Raw genomic sequence first — 24508 nt, 5'->3', positions numbered from 1 at the left:
GTTATAAACTCCCGTCTTCTGTACCTGTGTGCAAAGTTCTGTGGTGGAATGTTTTGAAAAGACAACAACACTGGGGGACCAACTTAGACCACCCTGCAGCACAGGAGCGGCGCAGGGCAGGGGGCTGCGTCTTGCAATCAGTCCCTGAAGCCACTTGCATTCCCGTCGGTCCTGGCCCCTGGCCCCGGCTGTCCCTCTCATCCCGTCCTCCAGTCCACTTCCAAGTTGCGCCCCGCCCCATGGGCAGCAGTTTCACCTCCCGGTCCTCACTCTTCTTGCTCCTGTTACGGGCTTTCAAATGATGTCTCTCTCTTGGCCAGGGGCCCGCTGGCCGGATAACCCTTGATAACCCTTCACAGTGTTCCACATGGCCGAACGCGCCCCCCCACCCGCCCCCGTCACCTCTCGTCCCCTGGCCTCCCCCTGGCCTCGCAGACAGCCCCGGCCGGGTGGAGTCCTGGAAGGCCAGGCGGGACATCGTTGTCCGGGAATCCCGCGGGAGTGCTCGTGCCACCCTCTGCCCGCAGTCTCCTGCCCAGGGTCTGGGCGGGTTGCGGGGGTGGGGGGTGGTGCATGACCGATGAGCGGATGCACGCTGCCCTTACGGACCTTCTAAGGGGGCATGTTAGTTCCTGGGACAGGCTGCGGGTCCGTCTCCCGGCATCCATCCCAAGTGACCCCAGTGTTCCTGTTCACTTGAACAGATGACACAAGGACGCAGTATGTTTTCTTTACATACACCCCCCCCTCCCCATTTCGTTCCTATAAAAATCAGAACCGATTCCAGTAGACGACGGGTAGGTGTGGGGGCGTGGGGCCAGCGGGCGAGCTCACGTGCTTTGATGACATGCGTGTCGCCGGCAGTGTCGGCCTTGGAACTCTTTCCAAAGACCCATGTTTCTCTCTCAAGACCTGGAATTCTGTTTATAAAGGTCCTCGGGTGGCACATATTTATGACCTGTGCAGACTGAGGGGACCGCAGTTCCCCTGCATGCGGCGGGGAGCCTGCCGTGAAGGGCGCTGAGGGCCCCCGGGCGCCCCCTGCCTTGTTATCCCGAACCTCGTGGACCGGAGGGGCGGGGCGTTCTCCTCCCGGGCTAGTCCCTCCTAAAACACCTTCTCCAGACCCGGGGTTAGTCCGATCCCGTCACTCCCTGACTCAGGTCCTCCAGTGACGCCCCCCGCCCCCGCACGCGCTGAGGACCGACTCCAGACCCTGCGCGGGGTCCCCTTCTCCCCGCCCTTCGTGAACTTCGGTGATGGGACGGACGCTGCCCCTTCACACGAGCGGCTGCGGCCACCCCGAAGTCTGTCGCCCCTTTAGGCGGCGCGTGGAGGCGGTTGATGCTCGCGGGCCGGAGGGATGGACCAAGGGCTCCTTTGCGCGCATCTCTCCGGGGCTGGCTCCAGAGCTGGCTCCGGGGCCGTCCCGGGCCGTGGATGCATCGCGTGGTTTCCTCACACACAGCTGTCGCGTCCCAGGTTTGCCGCGTAGCTAACCGCCTGCGGCGCGGTAGGGCGGGGCGGGATCCTGTCCTCGCTCCGAGCGCCCCCTCCCGGTCTGTCCTCAGCTCCGTCGCCGTCTGGTGACTTGGGGCCACGTGGCGGGCCAGGTGCTTCCGTCCCCCCACAGAGCGCACAGCTGGGACATCAGGGGCAGGAGGAAGGGAGCGGCTTCTGACCTCTGGCGCCGACGCCCTGGCAGTTGGGGACAGTGGCTGGCATGTGCTGCGGTCGCCAGCGCGGTGGCCGCAGGGACAGCAGGTGTGCGTGACCGCGGACGCCCGCAGCGCGTTTCCGCCGCTCCCCCGGGTCGGTGCGGCGGGCTCCGGCAGACCCAGACAGAACCCGCCGCCACCCAGGGCCGCCAGCATCTTTCCCACGGGCATCGCCCTTCCTCCCTCCCGCTCATCGCCTCTCCAGTCTCCCTCACGCTTCCATCAGCGCCTGTTTGTCACACACTTCCCTGGGCCAAATGTCCTGTTTGAAACGGAGCAGGAGGTTTCTCTGTACCTGACCAGTTTCTGTCTGAAAGAAACTCTAATTCGTTTCTTGAGCGCAGAGACTGTTATTCATCCTTTATTTAAACCCGTCCACCCAGTAGAGTACACAGTGCACCAGTCTTGCAAGTGAGGGTGTAGTAGACTGTGGAAAATTCTTGGGGAGCTTATGGAGTTTTGTTTTGTTTTGTTTGTTTTTTAAGTTTCTACAGGTTATTTAAATGTATTAAAAATATATTCAGCTTAACACCTCCTCCTAGCCACAGCCTCCTCCCCACTCTCAATCTGTGTGGTTTGCATGGGACCGACTCCCATCCAGTGGCTCCGAGTATACCTGTAAACCAGTTTGTGCTAATCATGGCTAATAGAATTTTCTGGAAGGGTTGAAAGAGGGGACTCTCCCCACTTTGAGTCTCAGGTGGACTCTAAATGCGTTTCTGGGAAAGACCTTAGTTCAAGTCTCTTGAGATCAATTCTGTCTTTTCCACTCAGGAACTTCACCCTTTGTTCCTGGAAAAAAAAAATGACATTTCCATTATTTTTGTGGCCACAAAGAAAAATTATATTCATAAAACCCTAGCTCGGCTACTGCCAGTGACCAGGCTGTGGAGATTATTACAGTCATTTTTCTATATTAAATGAATATAAGAATTTGTAGGTGCTTTGGGAAGAAAACTGCAGTCCATTCCCAGTGATCTTGAAAGTCTCCTGACCGTGTGTGAAGGGTGCAGCCTTAAAAACAGGGTCATCTGAAGGTTCTATGGCAGAGAGACAAAGATATTTCAGAAAAGACTATTGTTCCTGTGGAAGTGTAACGAAGAAAGCAAGCTAAAAACCAAGCAGTTCCGTTCCTTGGTGGGTCTTCCATATTGTATAATCCTAGAAGATGGTGCCCCTTGGGAAGCTGCCAGTCTGATTAGTATTCTGGGTGACGATGAGGGTGAATCATTCTCCACCGTCTGGTTCTTCTTCTGGATTTGGTTAGCAAGATGATACTAGCAAGGGACAGCTCTTAGCTCTGATGGATCGCTCCCTTTGGAAGCATTTAAATCAAGAAATAGATGTTGAGAAGCTACTGCGTGCTAAATACTTTGTTAGGACTTTCTTCAGCTTTCATTCTTTATTTCATTCCTGCGACAGGATGCCATGTTGATAGAAATGAAGAGAAAAGCACAAGGTGAAAACAAAGAGCCTGGAGTGGTAGAGTCCCACAGATCTTACAGCTTCTGATTCTCACACTTTCCCTTGGGTCACTCTACCTTTCTGGGTATCTGCAACACATTATTAAGTCTTGGAACTGTGACAAGTTTTTTAAATAGGCCCTAGAGATGGATATATGTACATATGACATCATCTTTGCCTTCCAGAGCCCAGCCTACTCAAGCAGCTGGGACACATGATGATCACATGCTATGCCAGAGAAACATACAAGATGCCAGGTGAACACAGAAAGGGGAGAAGCAAATTCTGACTTATTTTGAATTTAGAAAAGCCAGAGCTTCTGGAAAATGGCAGCTTTAGGGAAAGGTGAGGGCCCCTTAGGAGTACTGCTCTGTCATCTAAGAGTTACAGCTCCCAAGATGCTGTTCTCTTCATTGGAAGCTAGAGATCTCTTTGACCTCCCAATTTTCCGACCAAAATTAATTTTCTTCTCTTCCTTTTTCTTCCTCACCTTCCTCCTCTTTCCTTCTCCTCCTTTTTTTTTTCATCTCCACAGCACAGAAAGATCATAGCCAATCCTTCAGACTATCTCAAAATCACAATGGCAATACTGTTTTACTTGACCACTTGAGCAAAACAGAAAGAGATGGATGAAGACCGGCCCGGGATGAGGCCAGTTAGGGGCTAGCATGCACTTGGCTATGTTGCCTTCAGCTACTGGATTTGGGCTGAGTAGATTGCAGTTAATACAGAATTAACTGTTTTCCCAGTAGTCAGCAAACATATTTGAGTGTCTTGTATGTAAATAAATGCCACTTAGTTAGGCATAGAGAATAGACAAAGAATTAATCTTATATCTGGGAATTAAGAGTCTAATGGGAATTAAGCAGGTACTTAGCTTCAGGAGTTCACAGGAGAAGTCCAGGTTCTATGAAGGCACTTAACAGGAAAGTAAAACTTACCTGGAGAAGCAGAGAAGACAACTCTAGCCAAGCGATGTTTAAGCTGACAAATGTGTAGGAATGGAGGCATCTGGGGACTGTTTCTCTTTTCTTCCTCTCAGCACTTTCTCCTCCAGTATTAAGAAGTTGAGCCCAGATGCTATCCTTGCTCAAGGAGTGGTCCCCACGCTTTAGCTGACATGACTCACAACTGACAAAGCATCAAGTGTTGGCTCAAACACCGGTGAGCTACCACTGCTGCTTCTGGGCTCATCAGTCTGATTCCCTGGGTCGTGCAAAGGAAGTCGATGGCAGGTGCCGCCTCCTTCAGGAAGTCCAACCTGTGTCCTCAGTCTGTGTGAGGGTGTGCTTTCCAGTTAAAGTACTGGCCTCACTGGAGTCCTGCATCCTGGGCACAACGCCAGCCCTGTTGTGATTCCATGACCCCACAACAAATTCTCCATTTTGACCAAGCTTGGCTTGAGTTTAGTTTCTCTCGCAACCAAGTGTCCCCACTGATGAATGTAGTTACGTTAGTGTTTGGAGAGGTCAAAGTACATGTCTTGAACCTAAATCTTAGTACAAACTTTTTCAAAAGTTGAAGCTAAAAAGAATCTTAAAGGAAGAGTTATGTTAAAACAAATTTTCAATTCAGGTAATATCATCTACAAATATTTTATCGAGCCCTTACAAGCAACTCTTCCACATTTTTGGAATTTGAAAATTTATGCTGTGGATTTTCACAGTGTTTGAATAAATGATTCCTGCTATACTTCCCTCCATACATTTTGGTGGAGAAGCTGGGCATCAAACCCTTAGACCCATGGTGTTCTGGAAGGTGAGCCAGCAGGTGAGGGGGCCCGGGTGGCATGTCTGGCATTGGGAAGTACAGGCAGTGGTCTCTTGGGCAGAGAGCGGGAACTGAGTTTCTGCAGCAACAGGCACCTTTCTAGAATGAGGAATTCTCATGTCATAGTCATTTGCTAGGGCTGCAAGAGCACAATACCACAGACTAGATGGCCTGACCCACAGAAATGTATTTTCTCACAGTCCTGGCGGCTAGAAGTCCAAGATGAGGATGTCAGCAGGGCTCTCCTTTGTCCCGACATGATCTCTCCTGTGTGTGTGCATATGGCTGTGTCCATTATTTCCTCTTCTTATAAGGATACCAGTCATTTTGGATTAGACCTCACCCCTATGACTTCATTTTACCTTAATTACCTCTTTAGAGACCCTATCTCCAGGTGGTCCTAGTCTCAGGTATGGGGGTTGGGGACTTGCAACATATACATTTCAAGGGGAAACAATTTGGCCTATAACACATGTGGAAATATAGTCATGTTCCTTTTCCTTTTAGGGAAAAAAAAACCAAACCCAACAACACTTAAGTAAAAGTAACATTGGCAGATAAGAACTGGCGTTATTATAAGCCAAAGAACATACATTAATCTGGCAAAAAGTAAAAGGAAGCTGCAAAGCGGTCAGATGGGAGAGGCAAGTGGGTCTTGCCTGGCAGGGAGGATGGGAGCGAGGGCCCTGTAGTGACACTGAATTCATCAGCCAGCCAAAGACGTGGGTATTTAGACACACGACAGATGGGCATTGAGTCTGAGTATAAAAATAACAGAGCGTGAGAGTAACTGATTAAATGTGCTGTTTCTAGAGGGATTTGGATATGCTTAGAGTGGGCAGGGGACTTAGAATCTAGCTATTGTAACGGGCAGCCCAGAGGTGAACCCACAGATTTGATGGATATTTACCAGCCTTAGCTGGAACACCACCCACCCCTCACCTCCAGGATGTGGCCAAGCGGGCACACACATCTGCTGCTGGACATCTCAGATGTTAGAAAGTTCTCGAGCTTACACCTTTCCTGATAGAACTTGTTTAACCTCAGCAACTGGACTTCTGAAACAAGAGCATACGTTTCCCCTTTGTACAGGACCTACTCGTAAGCCTTGCAAATGAGTAACCCCTGCGTTTTCATGTCTTTGAAGTAATGCCCTATCCAGTTCCTTCACTTCTTCCGCGGTAGGATTCCAAATTCTGTCCTCTCCTAGCTGCTCCTCTCTACTTTGTCAAAACCTCTCCTAAAAAGTGTCCTCAACAGGGGTGCCTGGGTGGCTCAGTGGGTTAAAGCCTCTGCTTTCGGCTCAGGTCATGATCTGAGGGTCCTGGGATCAAGCCCCACATCGGGCTCTCTGCTCTGCGGGGAGCCTGCTTCCTCCTCTCTTTCCCTGCCTACCTCTCTTGCCTACTTGTGACCTCTGTCTGTCAAATAAATAGATAAAATCTTTAAAAAAAAAAAAAAGAAAGGAAAAAAAATGTCCTGGGGCGCCTGGGTGGCTCAGTGGTTAAGCCGCTGCCTTCGGCTCAGGTCATGATCTCAGGGTCCTGGGATCGAGTCCCGCATCAGGCTCTCTGCTCAGCGGGGAGCCTGCTTCCCTCTCTCTCTCTCTGCCTGCCTCTCGGTCTGCTTGTGATCTCTCTCTGTCAAATAAATAAATAAAATCTTTAAAAAAAATGTGAATATTAAAAAAAAAAAATGTCCTCAACAAAGTGCCTTCACCGACCGAATGGAGGATTCTGCTTCCTGCGAACTAGCATGGCAGTCCATTCAAATTTTGCATTTGTTTTAGTCACCGATGTTCCCTCTTTGTGGTCAAGCAACAGCAACCTAGATTAACTTTGGGAAAATGCGAGCTAATGCTCAGGAGGCCCTTGCCACATTCGTTGTCTAGTGCCGCCTAGCAAATTACCCCCATATTTAGCCACTAAAACCAACAAACATTCATTCTCTCGGTTTCTGAGAATCAGGAATCCAAGGACGGCTGCGGTGGGCGGCTCTGGCTAAGCGGCTCCAGCTGAGCGCCTCCCAGGAGTCTGCAGTCGCGCTGTCGATGGGGGCTGCGGGCTCTTATCGGAGCTCCCTCACATGCTGCTGGCAGGGTTTCGGGTCCTTCCCACAGGGCCTCTCTTCATGGCCCGGATTCCTCCAGGGCAAATGATTCCAGGCCCCAGTGACTTTTAGGAGTGGACCTTGGAAGGGATGTACCATCAATTCCCATATTCTGTTGGTCACTGACCAACCCCAGTAAAGGGTAGGGATTATGGGGGCCACCTCAGAGGCTGACACTGACGAAGCATTTGCTACACGCTGGTTACTTTTCCTGTGCTCTGTACTAGCTAAGCACTTTCCACACAGCATCTTCAGGCTCTCAACCTACCGAAGCAGGTACAGTGATCACCCCGTCCTACATTTAAGGCAAGTGAGGCTTGGAAATACTAACTTACCCAAACAGTTTCGTAGTGACAGAGCATGGGTTAAAACTTAGGTCCACCTTAAGAGCAAAATGCTCCTCCTGTTTAGCTAAGGCCTCTGTGCGTATGGACTGCTAACCAGGTCCTTCCTGATCCATCTCTATGAATCATTTTTCTGAGCGTAACCGAAGCATTTTGCAGTTCATCTGTATTAAGTTTTCCACGCTTATTAAATATTACAAGGTGACTTTCATTCTCGATTCTGTCATTTGTGATTTCCTTCCACCATATCTGTGCCACCGACAGTGTCCGTTTACACGAGATGTGAGACAACCATGAAGAGATGAGCATGTACAGACGTGCCTGTAAAACTGGGTAAGCACTAGGATTACAATAAAAGCCCGGTGACCCTTACGTACATAGTTTCTAATGTAAAATCATCTAGAAAATTGAAGCTTTTATGGGGTCGCCTTGGTGGCTCAGTGGGTTAAGCCTCTGCCTTCAGCTCAGGTCATGATCCCAGGGTCTTGAGATGGAGCCCTGCATCGGGCTCTCTGTTCAGCAGGGACCCTGCTTCCTTCTCTCTCTCTGCCTGCTTCTCTGCCTACTTGTGATCTCTGTCAAAAAAAACAAATAAAATCTTTAAAAAAAAAAATTGAAGCTTAAGGAGCACACGGGTGGCTTAGTTGGTTGAGTGTCCAACACTTGATTTCGACTCAGGTCATGGTCTCAGGGTCTTAAGATCCAGTCCCAGGTCGGGCTCCATGCTCAGCAGGGAGTCTTCTTGGGATTATCTCTTCCTCTGCCCCTCCCCCGCTCTCTCTCAAATATACACACACACACACACACACACACACACACACTCTCTCTCTCTAATAAATTTTTAAAAAGATTTTATTTATTTGCAGAGAGAGACACAGCAATAGAGGGAACACAAGCAGGGGGAAAGGGAAAGGGAGTCTGATGGAGGGCTCAATCCCAGGACCCTGGCATCATGACCTGAGTCAAAGGCTGATGCTTAACGACTGAGTCACCCAGGCGCCCCATCTAATAAATCTTTTTTTTTTTTTTAAACTGAAGCTTAAGTTTAAACTCCATAGGCAGATGTCATCAATGAGGGCATGAACATTGTAACGCAATGGTAAATGAAGTCACCGAGTCAGTCCTTTGATATTTAGATAAAATTGGCTCAAGGCCTTTATCCATTTCCCTTTAGGAAGACCAGCCTTCTCCCAACATGCCAGGAAATTTGGGGTTTTCATGCTCTTATTGTCAGATGCAGGTCTATGCTCCTGCTCCCAGTCAACTCCAGCTCTTACCTCCTGCCACTGTTTTGTTTCCCTGCTCTTCAGGGTCCCGGATGTGGAGCACAGCTCCTCAGTGTCCCACAGAACCCACTCACAGATGACAGTTTTGACACTCTACTGAACCCTGGGGGGAGGTAGAAGGGTCCAGCATCAAGGTGACATACAGGCGTGAATACTCATCTTTCCTCAAAAACCCTTTGGTTATCCTGGTTGCTTGCATTCCCTAAAATCCTCCTCGCTCGGTTCCCCTTCCTTTAGGAAGCAGAACAACTCAGCTCTGTGCTACGAACATCGCAGATTCAAACCGCCCCAACCTGAGCTGCAGATTTCACACAGTGACGATCAGCTATGAGTCCAGGATAGGGGTCTGGGAAGCCCAAGTGATGGTTTTGTATCCAAGTTGCTGGAGTTTTCTGAGCCTGAGTCTTGGTCAGAGAAGCCAGAATGAGCTGGTCTGATACTTAGCCCAGAGAAATGTCTACTATGCACGTGTGTACACACATCATATTCCTTATTTGGTGTTACTGGGTGAACTTTAAAAGAAACTGAGGAACGTCTGTATTTTTATTTACAGTTTACTTAAAAGCAGGCTGCATGCTCTGTGCGGCTCGAACTCTGGTGGAGGTGGGCTGGGGGTGCTCTGGGCAGCCTGGTTCGGGGTCAGCTTTGTCAGGTGCTCCTGGAAGCTCTCCCTATTGTCTGCTTCCTCAGTCCTCTCGGTAACTCTGTAAGCCATTGGCTACTTTATAATAAATCCCCTTCTGTGATGACAGCAGATTTTGTTTTCTGTGCACTGACCACAACAGGTCAAATACATTAAAAAACCCCAAAGAATCAAATACACAGCAGTTAAGATCACAGACGCTGCAGGCCTGCTCCCGGACCTTACACGGATGGCTTGGCCCCGAGGTGCTCCAGCTTCCTCACCTGCAAGATGATGAGGGTGCGGGCTCCCATCTCACAGGTGGGGTGATAAGTAAACAAAGTGCTTCTAATGGCACCTGACACACAGTAACTGCTCAAATGTTTTGTTTTGTGAAATACATAGTTTAACACGATGACAACCAAATTAAAAATTTGTTAGGACCTTCTCGTTCTTAAACTAGTATAAAACCCTTGGGGCTAAAAGCAAAGGAAAACTGCTATCACAGAATAACTTTGAACTTGGCTGTTTCGCACTCAGAATGGCTTTCTGTAAGGAGGGGAGATGAATGTGCCTTTGCAACCACCGCCTCTCCTCCAACCCAAGCGCAGTGGTTTTGCTTCTTTTTTTTTTTTTTAGATTTTATTTATTTATTTGACAGAGGGAGACCACAAGTAGGCAGAGAGGCAGGCAGAGAGAGAGAGGAGGAAACAGGCTCCCTGAGAGCCTGATGCGGGACTCGATCCCAGGACCCCGGGACCATGACCTGAGCCGAAGGCAGGGGCTCAACCCACTGAGCCACCCAGGCGCCCAGTGGTTTTGCTTCTTACCAGTGTTTCAAGGTGGGCTCACTCGTGAGGCTTTTTTGTGAAGGATTTCTCTGGTTAGAAGAAGAGGGAAACAGAGCAGAAAGAGCACTAGCCTTGGAATAAGGGGATATGATGCTGAGGGGCTGAGAACTTTCCACTTTGGGATAATTTAAGACTAATGGGAAAAGCCTGTTGTTTGCTAGAGAACATTCTTTCAGACTCTATTGCAGAGATGTGCTGTGAATTTCCTCTGAATACCCCCAACCTCGGTTTCTTGAAGGGAGCCCTGCTCTGAAGCTCACCTTCACCCGTGACTGTGACAGCATCTCCACAATTCAGTCGCTTTGTCAGGAAATCAAGGGACACGGTATGTTGTTCCGCAGGCATAGGGAGCATGAGAGGAGATGCCAGGTTCACTGGTCAGTTTGTATTCAGAACTCATTAGCATCCCACCCTCTCCCCACGACAAAGCAGAAAGTTGTATTTATTCGCATTTGTGGGACTAAGAGTGGTGACAGTGTTTTCCATACATTTGCATCCACAGCAAGAGGATGGCAACCTATCCCAAGACAGATGAAGCCAGTAACTGTAAAACATTCCAAGTTTGAATTCTCTCCTTGCATTCTATGTTCTCTAGGTTCCACGAGGGCCAATGAGGCTCTGGAGAAGGCTCCAGGAAACTTGTCATGCCCACCTTCCCTCACCGGACAGTCTCACTTCTCCTGAGAATCCCTCTCAGACTCCGCAGCGTCCCTTTCTTCCACCCTGACGGCAACAGCTAACTACGACCCCTCACACTCTACGGTGTGGGAACCCTCCTCCACTCTCAGCGTGCCGGAGTCCTAGGAGGAAGCTGTTCAACCCACTCAAAGGGAGTCTTTCATGATGGGGAGAGCTAACATTTATTCAATCGACAGACACATGGAGCACGTGATCAGTCACCATACAACAGCATGACGTCGGCCTGCTCATGTGATTCCCAGATGTCCTTGAATAAGTGACAACTTACACAATGTTTCATTAAATGCCTATTAAGAAGACAATCACAGTTGATGACATAAACAACAACAACAAAAAGCCAAACCCAGAACATGAGGACTGACGGCAGCAGAGCCTGTGGAAACAGGTGCCAAGTTGCAGCAAGCGCCAGCGGGGCAGCTCCCTGGTGGTGCCTGTGGGCAGCAGGGCCACCCTCGGCAGGCCACTCAATGGCCAGACAGTTTGACTAGGATCTAGAAATTCATTTCTAACTTCCAGACTGACTTTTCTATTCCTAAGTGAAGAATGAGCCAAACAAATGATGAAATGTAGCCCGTGAGCCCAAATCTTTCGAGGCATGGATGGAGTAATCCCTCACTTCATCAAACACACAGAGCAAACTCTAGGGGACAGGCAAAGATGAAGAAATGTTTCTCTGAGCAGAACACAAACACGTACAAGTCTTGTAACAACAGTGGGGTCCACAAATGCTGCTGTTTTTGCAAAAACAGTCTTCAGAAGAGAGGTGAGGAAGAGGATGACGGAGCCGGGCTACTTTTTCATCTCCAAAATGGCGCTTCCTGGCCCGCGGTGCTTGGCGCTGCAGATGCCGCAGAACTGTGCAGGAGAGTTCTAGAAGGGTCATTAGAAGACACATATTTTAACAAGAAAGCTCCTTCTACTCTGCTATTCAGAAATACTTCACGGGAGCAGAGGTGGTGGTGGGGAGGAAGCTAGGAAACAGCACTCCTTTTCTCGCTGGCTCACGTAGGACTCCGTCTACACCAGCTGTTACTGTGGCGCAGAGGATACCCCACAGCAAAACAAGTGTCATGTGACCAAGGGGAACATGGGAACAGGACCCTAAACACAGCAGTCTTGCTACAGAAGCCAGGCTGAGAAAGTTCTACAAACTATAAAATGGTTCTCATTATACGTTGTGTCACTACAGTTTGAGTCATCGATTTTACCTCAAAGAATTCACCTCCTGAACGTGCTTTTCTGATGTTTAGCACAGAAACCCCCTTTATCTTCGGGAGTCAGTTCCAAGTCCCCCTGGTGGCTGTCTGAAACCACAGACAGTACCAAGCCCCAAATACACGAGGCTTCCTCTGTGCATCCCCACCTATGAGAACCGAGGCGCAGAGGAGGTTAGTAACGGACAGTGCTACCACCACACTGTCACGGAGGTCATGTGACTGGGGTCTCCCTGTCTTACACTGCCCTCACTCCTCCTGTGGTGACGACAGGTGAGGTGCCCGCATGCTGAAAGGAAGAGAGGCAGCGACAGAGGCCCTGTGGGCCAACATGAGGCCACTACCGACCTCCTGGCCATTCACCAAGAAGAGCACCTGCTTCCAGAGCACGACTGACTGTCACGGTAACTGACATCGCGGATAAGGGGGGACCACCATGTAGGCGATTCTGCACTTGATAAATAAATTCATTTTTCCCGTGTGATAGAAAGCCAATCCCGAGAAGCCACCGGAGGATGGGTAGACTTCAGAGCGCACCCTCCCGACCACATGGCTCTCTTGTCGGCGGCTGCCAAGGGGCCAACTCACCATGCTGGGCACGGGCAGGCACTCCTTGTGGAACATGTGGCGGCAGTGGAAGGCCACCACGCTGAAGGGCTTCGCAGCGTCTATGGGGAGACAGCGGCAGAGAGATGAGCACTCAGTGCAACAAGCCGGTGGAGAACTTGACCCCATCCTGCCTGAAAGTCCAGCTGCAGTTTAATTTTCCAGCAATAAGCTGCCTTAGGAGGATTATGTGTTCACAGATGCCCCCCAAGGGGCTGTGGTCTGATGAGAAGCAGCTACCAACGTGGGGGGCGGAGTCCCAGGTCATGTGCCTGGTCTCCCCATCAGTGGTGACTACAAACGAGGGACAACCTCACTGCGAATGCAAGCACATTCATTCTAATAATTAGGATCAGTATGTGCATGACCTCCTCCCTTCCCTAGACCCGAGAAACACACCCTATGCTGAATCCACTTTGTGGCTTTAGGAAAATCCTGCCAGTTCACCCACTGCTTCTTCTGAGCCCGCAGGGCGGCATCCGTCTGGGCACAGCGGGGCAAGCAGCCCCCACCACCGTCCCAGGCTGGGAGCCAGTCCTGCGGCGCCTGTGCTATGGCAGGAAATCGCCTCTGCATCCGCACTGCTGGTGACACACTACCAGCAACCACGACGGAAGCTCCCTTCTCCTCCTGCACCCACTGCAGTTTTCAACATGAACACTTAACCTCAACCTAGTTCCTCCAGCAAAGGCCCTGAGTGGAACGACTTGTCCTGTTCCTGTCCTATTCTCTAATCTCATAAAGCTAAGTACATTCCTACATCAGCTCTCTCAGTACCTCTCTATGCTGAATTCATAATAAAACGCTTTTTGCATCCCAATAACTCGGCTTTACTTTCTACTTTCAAATTAAGGAACTTCCTCTTCTCCTCTCCTTACGTAAGGTGCTCTGAGTACACATGACGACCCATGGATCTGCCAACTACAAACAAACACAGGCTTATGTCTGGATTGGATGGCAAGGAACAGGTTTCTGTTGAAATGTGGGCAAGTTAGGTGCCTCGAACCACAGAGCAGAGCCAAGTTTCAAGAAAAGGGGAGGCTACTTACTCACTTTCCCACCCAGATACACACGATTCTTCTACCTTGGAATTTAAACATTGTCGATGGTAGATTTTCATTTTGTTTTACTCTAAAGCCATGGTATCTCACACAATGGCCCCTGAAAGTAGCATCCACATCACGTGGGAATGTGTTAGAACTGCAAATTCTGGGATCCCGCACCTCTTGGGGTGGGACCAGCAATCTGGGCTTTACCTCCCAAGTAATGCAGACCCCCTGCCGGGTGAGCACCTCAGCTTTTAAGAATTGCAGCACTAGCCTGAGACCGAGGAGCGCTGTGGCCTGAAATTCTTCTCTAAAACGGATTATTCCAAAAGCTATGCAATTTAGGAATTAGTTAACATCAAAATTTAAATTCCACTCCTCATGAACCCACATTTGGGGATTCCCCCGCAACCACCTTACCTGATGGAAGAATAGGGGAAAGGCACGATTCACAGATGTTCTCCTCTGCAAGGGAACACACACACTTGGGATCATACAGGATTTCTATTTTGCCCTGTCTCTTCTGAAAGGAAAGCATATGATTCCAATAGGATTATTTCAGTTTTACCCACCATCGACCAGAACGCCTTTCATCTGAGTTCGGTGCATTTTCTTCAGTAAGGACAAAGAGTCTGCCACAAGGATCTTCTTGCAACCTTCACGAAGCAGGATCTAATGCATACATTGTAAAAAAAAAAAAAAAAAAAAAGCCGTTTTTAAAAGACTCAACTGCAGGGACAAACCCTCTTCCTGGGATTCAGAACATTGGTGTGTCTGAAATAATCCAATGAGGCACTCGCCCTTGCCTGTCCTCGGTATGCTTTTCCCTCCAAAGTGCTCAGACCAACCCTTCCAGCCTCCAGTCGGTCATCACTGCACGTATGTGCCGCTTGTGAAATTAAACAGAAACTGCAAAGGCTGGCAAGGAAGGCTGTGGTAACCAACCCCAACATCATCTTACAGAGCTTCCTAACGTGGACTCTGACAGTTTGGCCTCTACCTCTGCCCAGGATGGAAAACCTACTATCCCCAAATCCTCCATTTGACTGTATTAATTGCTCTATCCGCACAAGTATATACTGGGGCCCTATCATGTACAAGGAACTGGGCACAGAGAAACCAAACAGATGTGATTTCTGTCCCAAATGCCTTCCTGGCTGCAATCCCTCTTTTCCTTCCAATCCAAACTATTGAGCGTAGCGCTAAGAATGTAAAGTGACCCTGGTAACCATCAAATTTGGTGACTCTTAAGGGGCTGACAACTGAAAAATGACCATCGATATTAACATTGTTACAAGATTCATTTTCTTCACCCTAGTACCGCACTTTCTGTTCCTTTATGCATTTGCCCTGGGATGCTGTTGGCCTCATTACGAATTTTCGCGCTCTCTGCCTGGAGAATTAGGAGCGGTGGCAACACCACAGCAGCCTCAGAGAAGTTGGGATGCCGAGGGCAGGCCCCTGTTTCTGGCTAGTGCCCACTCTGTTCTGTGTTGCAGAGCCAGGGCAGGGTGCAGACAAAGATGGCCCACCAGCTTTCAGCAAGGACACAGCCCAAGAGGTAACCCACCCTACATTCCAACCCATTCTGCTGGCCCCAGAGTGGGCTTCCAGCCTGTTCTGAGTTTTCTCAGGTGTTTTATCAGAAACTGGGAGAGGCTGTGTGAGATGTGGTTAAGCTGGATGCCTTTTTCTTTTTTTTAAACTAGAATTAGTTGCTTTTTGAAGAGGGAGGTGCTCAAGGCCTGAAGGGCAGAGAGGCTCTCTGTCGCACTGTCTGTGGCCCGCTCTTCTGGCCTGATGGGTCCTAGTGCGAGTGTTTCTGGGTATTCCCATGTAACTGCCATGGAAGTCTCAGAGTGACGTCACCGCTGCATCACTGCGGACTGGCTCTGGGTCACAGCGCATGCTGCTCTCATGGCAGCAGGCTGCCTTTCTTCACACTGAAGTCACTCTCACCTCTAGAACCTATGTGGGTGTCCTGCTTTGAGGTTTTCGATTCGTGCCACAGAGAAGGGCAGTCAGGGAGCTGCCACCTGGAGCCTGCATCCCTGGGGCGTCTCCACACATGCTCCCTTCAAATCGCAGATAGCCCGGGCTGCGGGGGGAGGAATGCGGCCCAAGGGCTTTCTCCCAAATCACATGAAAGCAAATATTAAACAAACAAACAAACAAACAAGAAAACCCCAGAGCTGACAACCAGATTAAAGTTCTATACCTGCCATTTCTAGTACAGATGAGAAGGAAGTATCGAGACACCACCTGTGACTTTTTATTCCTTAAAATGCTACTAGAAACTGAATTTCTTTTTTTTTTTTTTTTTTAAAGATTTATTTATTTATTTGACAGAGAGAGATCACAAGTAGGCAGAGAGGCAGGCAGAGAGAAGGAGGAAGCAGGCTCCCTGCTGAGCAGAGAGCCCGATGCGGGACTCGATCCCAGGACCCTGAGATCATGACCTGAGCCGAAGGCAGCGGCTTAACCCACTGAGCCACCCAGGCGCCCCAGAAACTGAATTTCTGATTCCATTTAAAAAAGACATGAAAACTTTAACAGATGTCATTAACAGAAGTACCGAGAGCAGTAACATCAAGAAAATTTGTAAGCAAACCTATAAAGCTGCCCAACCTCCACCACCAAAATAAAAACTCAAGAAAACTACTGTCAAGCAGAATATGTTTGGTAAAATGTTTTAGCAAGTGTTGGCTCTGCCTCCCAGTGGGTATGTAGGGCCTACTGCATACGTAATACAGGAGGAAGAGCAGACCGCACAGGCCAGCCAGAGGCCTCGTGTCTGTAGACTAGGAAGTAAGCATCTCTTCAGCAGGAGTACGTTTGTTGAAACAGGTATGATCTGTCGCCCTTGGAAAGTATTTTCTAGGAAAAACTTGAGTATTCAGAGGCACACAGCCAGGAGAAGGGAAAATACAGAAATACTGCTTAGTATGGGACTTCCTACTTCATTTGATCAAAGTCCAAGGCCCCGAATCAGAAAAACACAAAAAACATTTTCATTTATGTGATGCCAGACAGGTAGTAGCTATACCAAAAAAAAGTAACTATGGAAAAGAGCCATTTCTTCCATAAAACCTGTAGTGATCTGAAGGCAATCAGAGTGAAAGACTGTCCATGAACAATCTACTATTATATCCAGGTATTGCTTTCAACATCAGATAAGGCGTTAGGTCGACTATGGGTTATTCCCTGAAGCAACGATCAGTGACTCATGAAAAACGTGCAGTAGTTACCATTTTATCACCAATTTCGCCCTTAAAAGTTCATACTTGGTACTTTCCACAAATGTCTTCTTTTCTTTTAAAGATTTAAGAGAGATAGAGAGAGAGAGTGTGTGTGTGTGCACACGGGAGGTGGGGAGAGGCACAGGAGAGAATCCCAAGCTTACTCCTGGCTTAGCACAGAGCCCAGTGCTTGATCTAACCACCTGGAGACCGTGACCTGAGCCAAAACCAAGAGTCCGACACTTGACCGGACTGAGCCGCCCAGGTATCCCTGACTGCCCTTATGACAACACTGATGGCGGAGTCAAAATCAGTCCTCTTCAACCCTCTCTGACCTTCAAATTCATGACTGCTGACAACTTCTGTCTTCTGAGGTCATAATACACGGCTTGTTACCCCTGTGGATGCTCACCTTCCATAGTCTGCTTTCCAGCCTTGCAAAACTTGCTGTCATTCCCAGACTTGGGACACATGAACGCTCTCCTGCCATCCACGTCTCTATGACCAGAATGGCACCAAATCACTGCCACTCACGTTCTGATACTATCTGCCATTACTTTGTGCTACATTTCATTCTAAAATATTGGGGTGCCCGGGTGGCTCAGTCGGTTAAGCGTCTAACTCTTGATTGCAGCTCAGGTCACGATCTCTGGGTTGTGAGATCAAGTCCCGTGTCAGGCTCCACACTCAGCACAGTGTCTGCTTGAAGTTCTCTCCCTCCCTCTATCCCTCCCCGCACTTGCAGGCACTCTCTAAACAAAATCTTTAAAAACAAATATGAAATACTGCAAACATAGAACACTTCAGTCTCTTCCACTCAGGTTGAACAGATCTATTAAGATTTTACCATATGCTTCAGAGTTATTTCAGAAGAAACAACAGCATAGACAGAGCTGACACTTTCTTGTGCCTTTCTTCCTCCTCCTTTACAAACACAACTTTAACTTTGTTCAGTGTGTGCCTAAACTAAAATAAACAGCTGGCTGGGGCTCCTGCAACAGATCTGGGCAACGAGAGAAGCCTGGGAGGCTGGAAAGCCATCCTTTGCAAAACTATTGGACAGTCCTAGAAATTAAGCATATACCTGCTCCACGACCCAGCAGTTTTACTTGTAGGTGCTTAACCAAGATGAGAAGAAGGTCATCAACAAACTGTACGACAATGTCCTCTGCAACTTTATCCTTAATAACTCTAGGCTGGAAAAAGCCTAAACATCCATCAACAGGAGAATATACCTTCAGGTTGCTGCCTCACAGCCACAAACTAGAGGCTGTATCTCTAGGCCTTACATCCACATTCCCAAGGCACAAGATGTGGGAAGCAAAGGGCCTTTTCCTGATGAGGCTTTGATTTATTGTTTGGGGAAGTAGTTATGCCATTTTACACTCCCACATATTAAAATTTAGTATCTAATAAATCTACCCTCCTTATTCTTCTTAGATAATCTTAAGCCATTTGCTTTTTACATAAATTTAAGCTGTAAAAAGTTCCTTGGGGGTTTTGATTAGAATTTTATCAAACACATAGATGATGATTACTTTAGAATTCATGACATTTATGATATACACATTCAATAATTACATGGGCAGATTCAGTTCTGCTAATGATTTATGTAGACTCTTTGCATTTGTGTTAAAGAAACAAGGCTCTAATTGTCTCAGGATGCAGGAAAGGTTAGACCAGCATCCCATGAGGAACCGAGGAGCTTTTCCATTCTGTTCCCTGGAAAAGTTGATGTAAAATAGGGGCTGCCTGGGTTTTGTTGTTGTTGTTGTTATTGTTTGTTTTTTAGGCTTTATTCTTTATTTGTTCAGATGAGCAGAAAAGCAGTTCTTCAAGATGCTGGTTTCTCTCTAATGAATGTTACTGCCCTTCCAGTCACTGAATCCAGAAGGCAGGGCTGGGACAGTAGCCAGCATCCTGGCGCTGGGATTTGCTGGCCACCTTCCAGCATCCTGGGACCTCAGGTGTCACCTGTTTCCATTGTATCCAGAGGAAAGACTGCATTTCTCACCCCCCGTGCAGGGTAAAGGTGTTGCTCCCCTTCCCCTCTCCGGGTCCTGGTTAAAGGTCAACTACAAAATATATTTGGGGATTGCCTGTTTTTTTTTGAAAAGTCTGATGAAACTAACCTCTGAAGTTGACTGTGGAATAGTACTTTTATTTTGGCTTTATGTTCTGACTGCTGATTTAATGACTACAGGTCTATTTGCTCTTGAGTAAATGCTGGTAATTTATATTTTCCTAGAAAATTGTTTGCATTTTCAAATATACTGATATAAAATTGTAGCACTTCCTTAGTTCTTAAATCTTGTCTGCACCTTTAGTTATATTCTCCCTTTTTTGTTCCCCAAATATGTAGGTCTTCTTTTCCCTGATCAACTTTGTTGAGGTTCTCCTATTAGTCTTTTTTTTTTTTCTTAAAGATTTTATTTATTTATTCAACAGCAATCACAAGTAGTCAGAGAAGCAGGCAGAGAGAGAGAGGAGGAAGCAGGCTCCCTGCTGAGCAGAGAGCCCAATGCGGGGCTCTATCCCAAGACCCTGGAATCATGACCTGAGCTGAAGGCAGAGGCTTTAACCCACTGAGCCACCCAGGCGCCCCCCCTATTAGTCTTTTGATTCTCTACTCCACAAGTCCTGTGGTTGAGGACATGTATATTCTAACCTGATGTCCCTGTTAGCCACTCTTATATTTTTTTTTTAAAGAATTTTACTTATTCATTTGACAGAGATCACAAGTAGGCAGAGAGGCAGACAGAGAGAGAGGAGGAAGCAGGCTCCCCGCTGAGCACAGAGCCCGATGTGGTACTCGATCCCAGGACCCTGAGATCGTGACCTGAGCCGAAGGCAGAGGCTTAACACTGAGGCGCCCAAGCGCCCACTCTTATTTATTAAAAGATTTTATTTATTTGAGAGAGTGAGTGAGTGAGCAAGCACACAGTGGGGGCAGAGGGAGAAGGAGAAGCAGACTGAACAGGGAGCTCGATGCCAGAACCCTGAGATCATGATCTGCGCTGAAGGCACACTGAGCACCCAGGTGCCCCTGTTAACCACTCCTGTATCTTCTATCTCTTCACTACTCTTCGCTGCGTATGAAACAATGTCATCAGGTTTTCCAGTTAATTCTTCCTTTCAGTTTCATCCAATCACTGGCCTAGCACTGAATATTGAAATTTCAAATGAATACACACATAATTTCAAAGAATTCTACTTGGTTACTTTTCAAATATTCCTATTTTCTATCATATTATTCTACTTTTTATTATCGGGTCTATTTTTTCTTTTCATGCCTTTGTTTTAAAAGGACTTACTAATAACACCTTTGGTACTGATCTTGTTTTCCAGTTTTTGGAAATATTAAGATTGTCATTTCATTTTTCATTCTTCCATATAATCTATAGCTCAAATTACAATCTATATCTCCTATTAGAATTTCACCAAGGTAAGTAAACCACTGGTATCTTCTTTGCTCAATTTCATAATGGCATCAAGTTCTCATCTCAAAAAGTACTTGAGGGCATTACAGGCAAATACAATATTATCTTTCAGAGATTCATTTCTTTTATGGAACTTTTTATTTTTTTCTTCCCACACATTCTTCTCAACAACTCTTGTTTTCTTATCATTACACTGTTTTTCAAAGCTTTTCAGCATTACCTTTATCCTTTTATTTCCATCATTTTCAAATCAGCCAGTTGTAGGGTCTATAATCAATCTGTTATAAGCATACCTTGCTGTACTGTAAATTTAAGAACGTATTTATAAGCTAGCTATTGAAAACCAACATGAGACTCTAGATTCTCCTCCTTTTTCCTTATTTCTCTGTAGTTCATCACCGATAATCATCCCAATGAAAAGCAAAAAGCACCAGACTTATAGATATTTTATAAAGCAATAAAAGAATTGTACATCGGTGAAGTTATTATTGTTCTTTAGAAACAGCTGCTGTGAGAAAAATGCCAAAAAAATTGCAGTTTCTGAAATGTTTATTTTAAAAGATTCTTTGAATGTTGAACTTTTTGCTGACATTACCTTGTTCATACTGCAATGCTTATCATTAGAATTGCAAATGACAGTTACCTGGGTTTATAAGCCCCAGTATGATATAAGAGCAAGCCTGGGAAACCATTTTACCTAATTTCAAATCTATCATATAGGCTATGATGCTATGGGATCTGAATTCTAATTGAAAAGTGTTGCTTTTTTTTGGGAATTATCATTGAAGATAATGAACTACAGAGAAATAAGGAAACGATAGAAAGGCTCTAAGGTCTCATGTTGGAGCTAAAAGCAATATTACAAATATCATATCTGGTTTTATGACAGCACAAAGTACACATGTGCTAGACTGATTAAAGAAGTTAGAGTTGGTTGTCACAGGCCACCTATGTCACCTAAAGGCAGTGATGAGGCCAAATGGAAACAACCTGAAAGGAAAAAAAATCTGTTTTAAAAGTTTATTTTAGGAATCTATGAATTTAAAAAGTCTCTCACCTCGTAGAAGAAATTAAGAGCTTATGTACTGTGAAAAAGAAGAAACCATCTGAGTCCAAAAAAGTGGGTAAGAAAGACCTCACTATCTCCTCTTAATTCATTTGTCTCTGGATTTCAAAGTAGAGAGATGAGGAACAATACAGAAATACGGCCTGACCTAAAGGCCTGTTTCTGAAAGAACTATATTAGGATCCTGAGAGACCCAGAAGATACTTTAGAGATCACCTAATCCTAAGTTCCTGAATGTCAAATGTCAGAGCACAGACTTGTGCCACGCTGAGCGTAAGAAATCTCAAGGTGATTCAAGGCTAAAGTCTCCTAGCTGCCCCCCAAAGATTCTAGTCTAGCCTCTCTGGGGTGGTACCTGAAACAAAGTAATTTTTAAAAGAATTTAGATAATTCTGGTATGGAGTCAGGCTTGACAAACACTGACTTGATATACTGGGGAAACTGATATCCAGAAAGGTTGGGTGCCCTCCAGGTCAGCAGTCTTGTTGGTGGGAAAACCGGGCCTAGAGTCCAACTCTGCACACATCGTGTCCACCGTTCTTTAGAGACAACCGGCCGCCTGTTCAACACCATGTCCTCCTCTGCTGTCGTAACCAGCCAGCACAAGGAAGGCTTCTCCAGAGACCAGGGAACCACCGGCGGTCCACACAAGATGTAGGCAGAGGACCTGGCCTCAAACCCAGTTCATCACCTTCCCAGATGGGCAAATAATTTTTATATCAAAACAACAAATGCTATCTGTCCTTGAAATCAGGCCTAGAAACATTTTAAGTTTATGAAGTATGATAAGGGCTACTTTTATCTTATTGACTTCATGAAGCTTTTCAAATTTGTTGAGTAATTATACTGACAGTGTAACAAATTATAAAAAATATATGAAAATAAACTCAACACTGAAATCACTGAGGACATATTTTCCTTCACTTTAATGATGTCACAGACCTCTAACACGCCTCATACTAAAAATGTCACTGAAGAAAGTTGGTGCATTTTAGGAAACATAAAATTTTAAAACCTGAAGAGATACTGATTTTAAGTTTTTTCCTACAACTTTTCCTGCCTTCTGTTTCCAATTGGCTATTAGCTAGTGAGGGAGCTCCCAAAGCCATTTCCAGTGGCCCAAACACATTTTACAGCAATGGATACTTTATCATAAATCTGCCCCTGAGAGAGTCCCAGTGCATATTAGCAAAAGATCCCAAGAAGCTCTTTCCCTGACATCTGACCATGAATCCTCAGGTTTCATGCTGAATGGTCCCTAACAGCCCTCCGGGGTGCTTCCCTGCTGCCCTGCCCAACAGAGAAGGTTCCAGGTTCTCACAAATTCATGAACCTGGAAAATTCCCCCTCAATTTTGGTAATTAACAGGCTAGCCATTTTTTATCCTGTGAGAACATGTGAAAATCGACTATACTTTTATGGGACAAACAAGAGACTACACAGAGTAAAAAACAAACTACACAGAGTAAAAACTACACAGAGTAAAAAATACATATGTGAAACCTTTCCAGAAACTTGAAGATGCTCTATAATTTTTTTTTTTAAGATTTTATTTATTTATTTAACAGAGAGAGGTCACAAGCAGGCAGAGAGAGAGGAGGAAGCAGGCTCCCCACCGAGCAGAGAGCCTGATGCGGGGCTCAATCCCAGGACCCTGGGATCATGACCTGAGCTGAAGCAGAGGCTTTAACCCACTGAGCCACCCAGGTGCCCTGACTATAAATTATTTTTACAGTGATCTCTGACAGGTGGCCACGGACAGAAAATAAATGGTCATTAATGTAACAGTAGTCTTTCCCATAGAAAAAACTTCTAAACTCTTTCTTCATATATAAGAAGGCAGCGCCCCTGGAACTGTTTGAACCACTTGCCCGAGGTGAGCAGTTTCTCTCTGCACCTCCAACAAGTCCTCTTAGCTGCACTGGAGACGACGAGGCCATTCCCACAGGTTCTGCCGCCTTCCCTGTGGGTCCCTCCTCTCCACCTGGAAGCCACTCCCTGGTCCAGGTTTAAGAGAGCCCCTGGCTGAGTAATCCCCAGCCTTCTCAACAGGTCACCAATAGCACACTTCCACATCTTAAGGGAAAGCTCTCAGTACATTAAAAAATATAATGAAGGGGAAAAAAAAATACTGATTTAGCAGCTGTTTTTGTGGATGAGTTTTTTTATATGGAATACATTTTGCATCTAATAATTTATTTTTATTCCGGGTTACTCAGAATATGCAAATTTATTCATAAAAAAATGAATAAGCAGTGAGACCCAGTGGTGCACATGAGCTTGGTTCTCTGGATTAAGAGCCTATTAAGAGGGATTTATTATGTGTTTCTGTAGGCACTGCAGAGGCTGGAAAAAAAGAAACATTTTCAAGCCAGAGGCCAAGCTTAATGCACTACTAAGCGGGAGGACAAAGGAGTGGCCATTTGGTCACCTTCCCTGAGGTAGAGATGCTCAGAGACACCACACCTAAATGACTTCTCGATACATCTGATCTGCAGCTTCACATGGGTCCTGGCACACACGGAGGAAGGCAGAGCCAGTGACAGATCATCAAGCTCACTCCTTCCCGGGGCTTTAGGAGGTTGGACACTGAAGCCATTTTCCCTGAAGCCTAATTCCCACTTCGGAAATAGGGAAACATTCCTACCTGGGCCACTCTGCTGCAACCCTTGGGTACTGCCCAAATCTCCAGAAGCTCCCCACCGGCCCTCTGCTTGCTTCTTCACCCATTCCGCTCCTACCTCCTCCTCCCTGCCCTGCTCATTCTCCCTCCCAGCACCCCTTTCGCAGGATTGTCTGCAGACCTACCAATTCCTCTGTCAATAAATACTTGCATATCGTGAAGCTTTGTGCAGGACAGACTCTCTACCTCTGCTTTAACCAAACATCTCTTTCTCTCCCAGTACCCCGACTTCCCGTGAGCCCACCTGAGAAAGGCTCTTGTCCTCTTCCACCCCGCCCGCAGGAAAACCTCTTCTCTTTCAGGTTGTGCTGCCCCAGTAATCCAGCCCCAGTGCTCGGGAGCCTCCCCTCC

General features: G+C 46.9%; 2 protein-coding genes across 11 annotated transcripts in view; both read right to left on the bottom strand.

The window, feature by feature from the left end:
- Window positions 1-683: 683 nt before the first annotated feature.
- LOC116568484 lies at window positions 684-9932 on the bottom strand. Of its 4 annotated transcripts, none has more exons than XM_032303865.1 (3): window positions 8683-9932; window positions 4124-6010; window positions 684-3131 (listed from the first exon to the last, which is right to left on the bottom strand). In XM_032303865.1, the coding sequence occupies exon 3, from the start codon at window positions 1887-1889 to the stop codon at window positions 1134-1136; it is 756 nt and encodes a 251-aa protein (XP_032159756.1). In that variant the 5' UTR covers window positions 1890-3131; window positions 4124-6010; window positions 8683-9932; the 3' UTR covers window positions 684-1133. The 4 variants fall into 4 exon arrangements, with proteins under 4 accessions (XP_032159756.1, XP_032159758.1, XP_032159757.1 ...); XM_032303867.1 differs by having other exon boundaries at window positions 684-6010; window positions 8683-8794; window positions 9243-9932; XM_032303866.1 differs by having other exon boundaries at window positions 684-5051.
- A 1068-nt stretch (window positions 9933-11000) lies between these two features.
- VPS41 (VPS41 subunit of HOPS complex) overlaps window positions 11001-24508 on the bottom strand; it is a 175218-nt gene continuing 161710 nt past the window's right edge. For 3 of the 7 annotated variants that reach the window (XM_032303858.1, XM_032303864.1, XM_032303860.1), the window contains 4 exons: window positions 14302-14401; window positions 14150-14194; window positions 12645-12745; window positions 12462-12611 (listed from right to left, as the gene is read on the bottom strand). In XM_032303858.1, the coding sequence (XP_032159749.1) occupies window positions 12477-12611; window positions 12645-12745; window positions 14150-14194; window positions 14302-14401 (381 nt within the window). In that variant the 3' untranslated portion in view covers window positions 12462-12476. Of the gene's footprint in view, window positions 11734-12461; window positions 12612-12644; window positions 12746-14149; window positions 14195-14301; window positions 14402-24508 lie in introns of those variants that run through there. The other 4 variants (XM_032303861.1, XM_032303863.1, XM_032303862.1 and 1 more) reach the window with 4 other exon arrangements.

The sequence above is a fragment of the Mustela erminea genome, chromosome 11, assembly GCF_009829155.1.
Source record: "Mustela erminea isolate mMusErm1 chromosome 11, mMusErm1.Pri, whole genome shotgun sequence".
NCBI lineage: Eukaryota > Metazoa > Chordata > Mammalia > Carnivora > Mustelidae > Mustela > Mustela erminea.
Note: the sequence above shows the minus strand (reverse complement) of the source record. Positions and strands in the feature narration are given on the sequence as shown.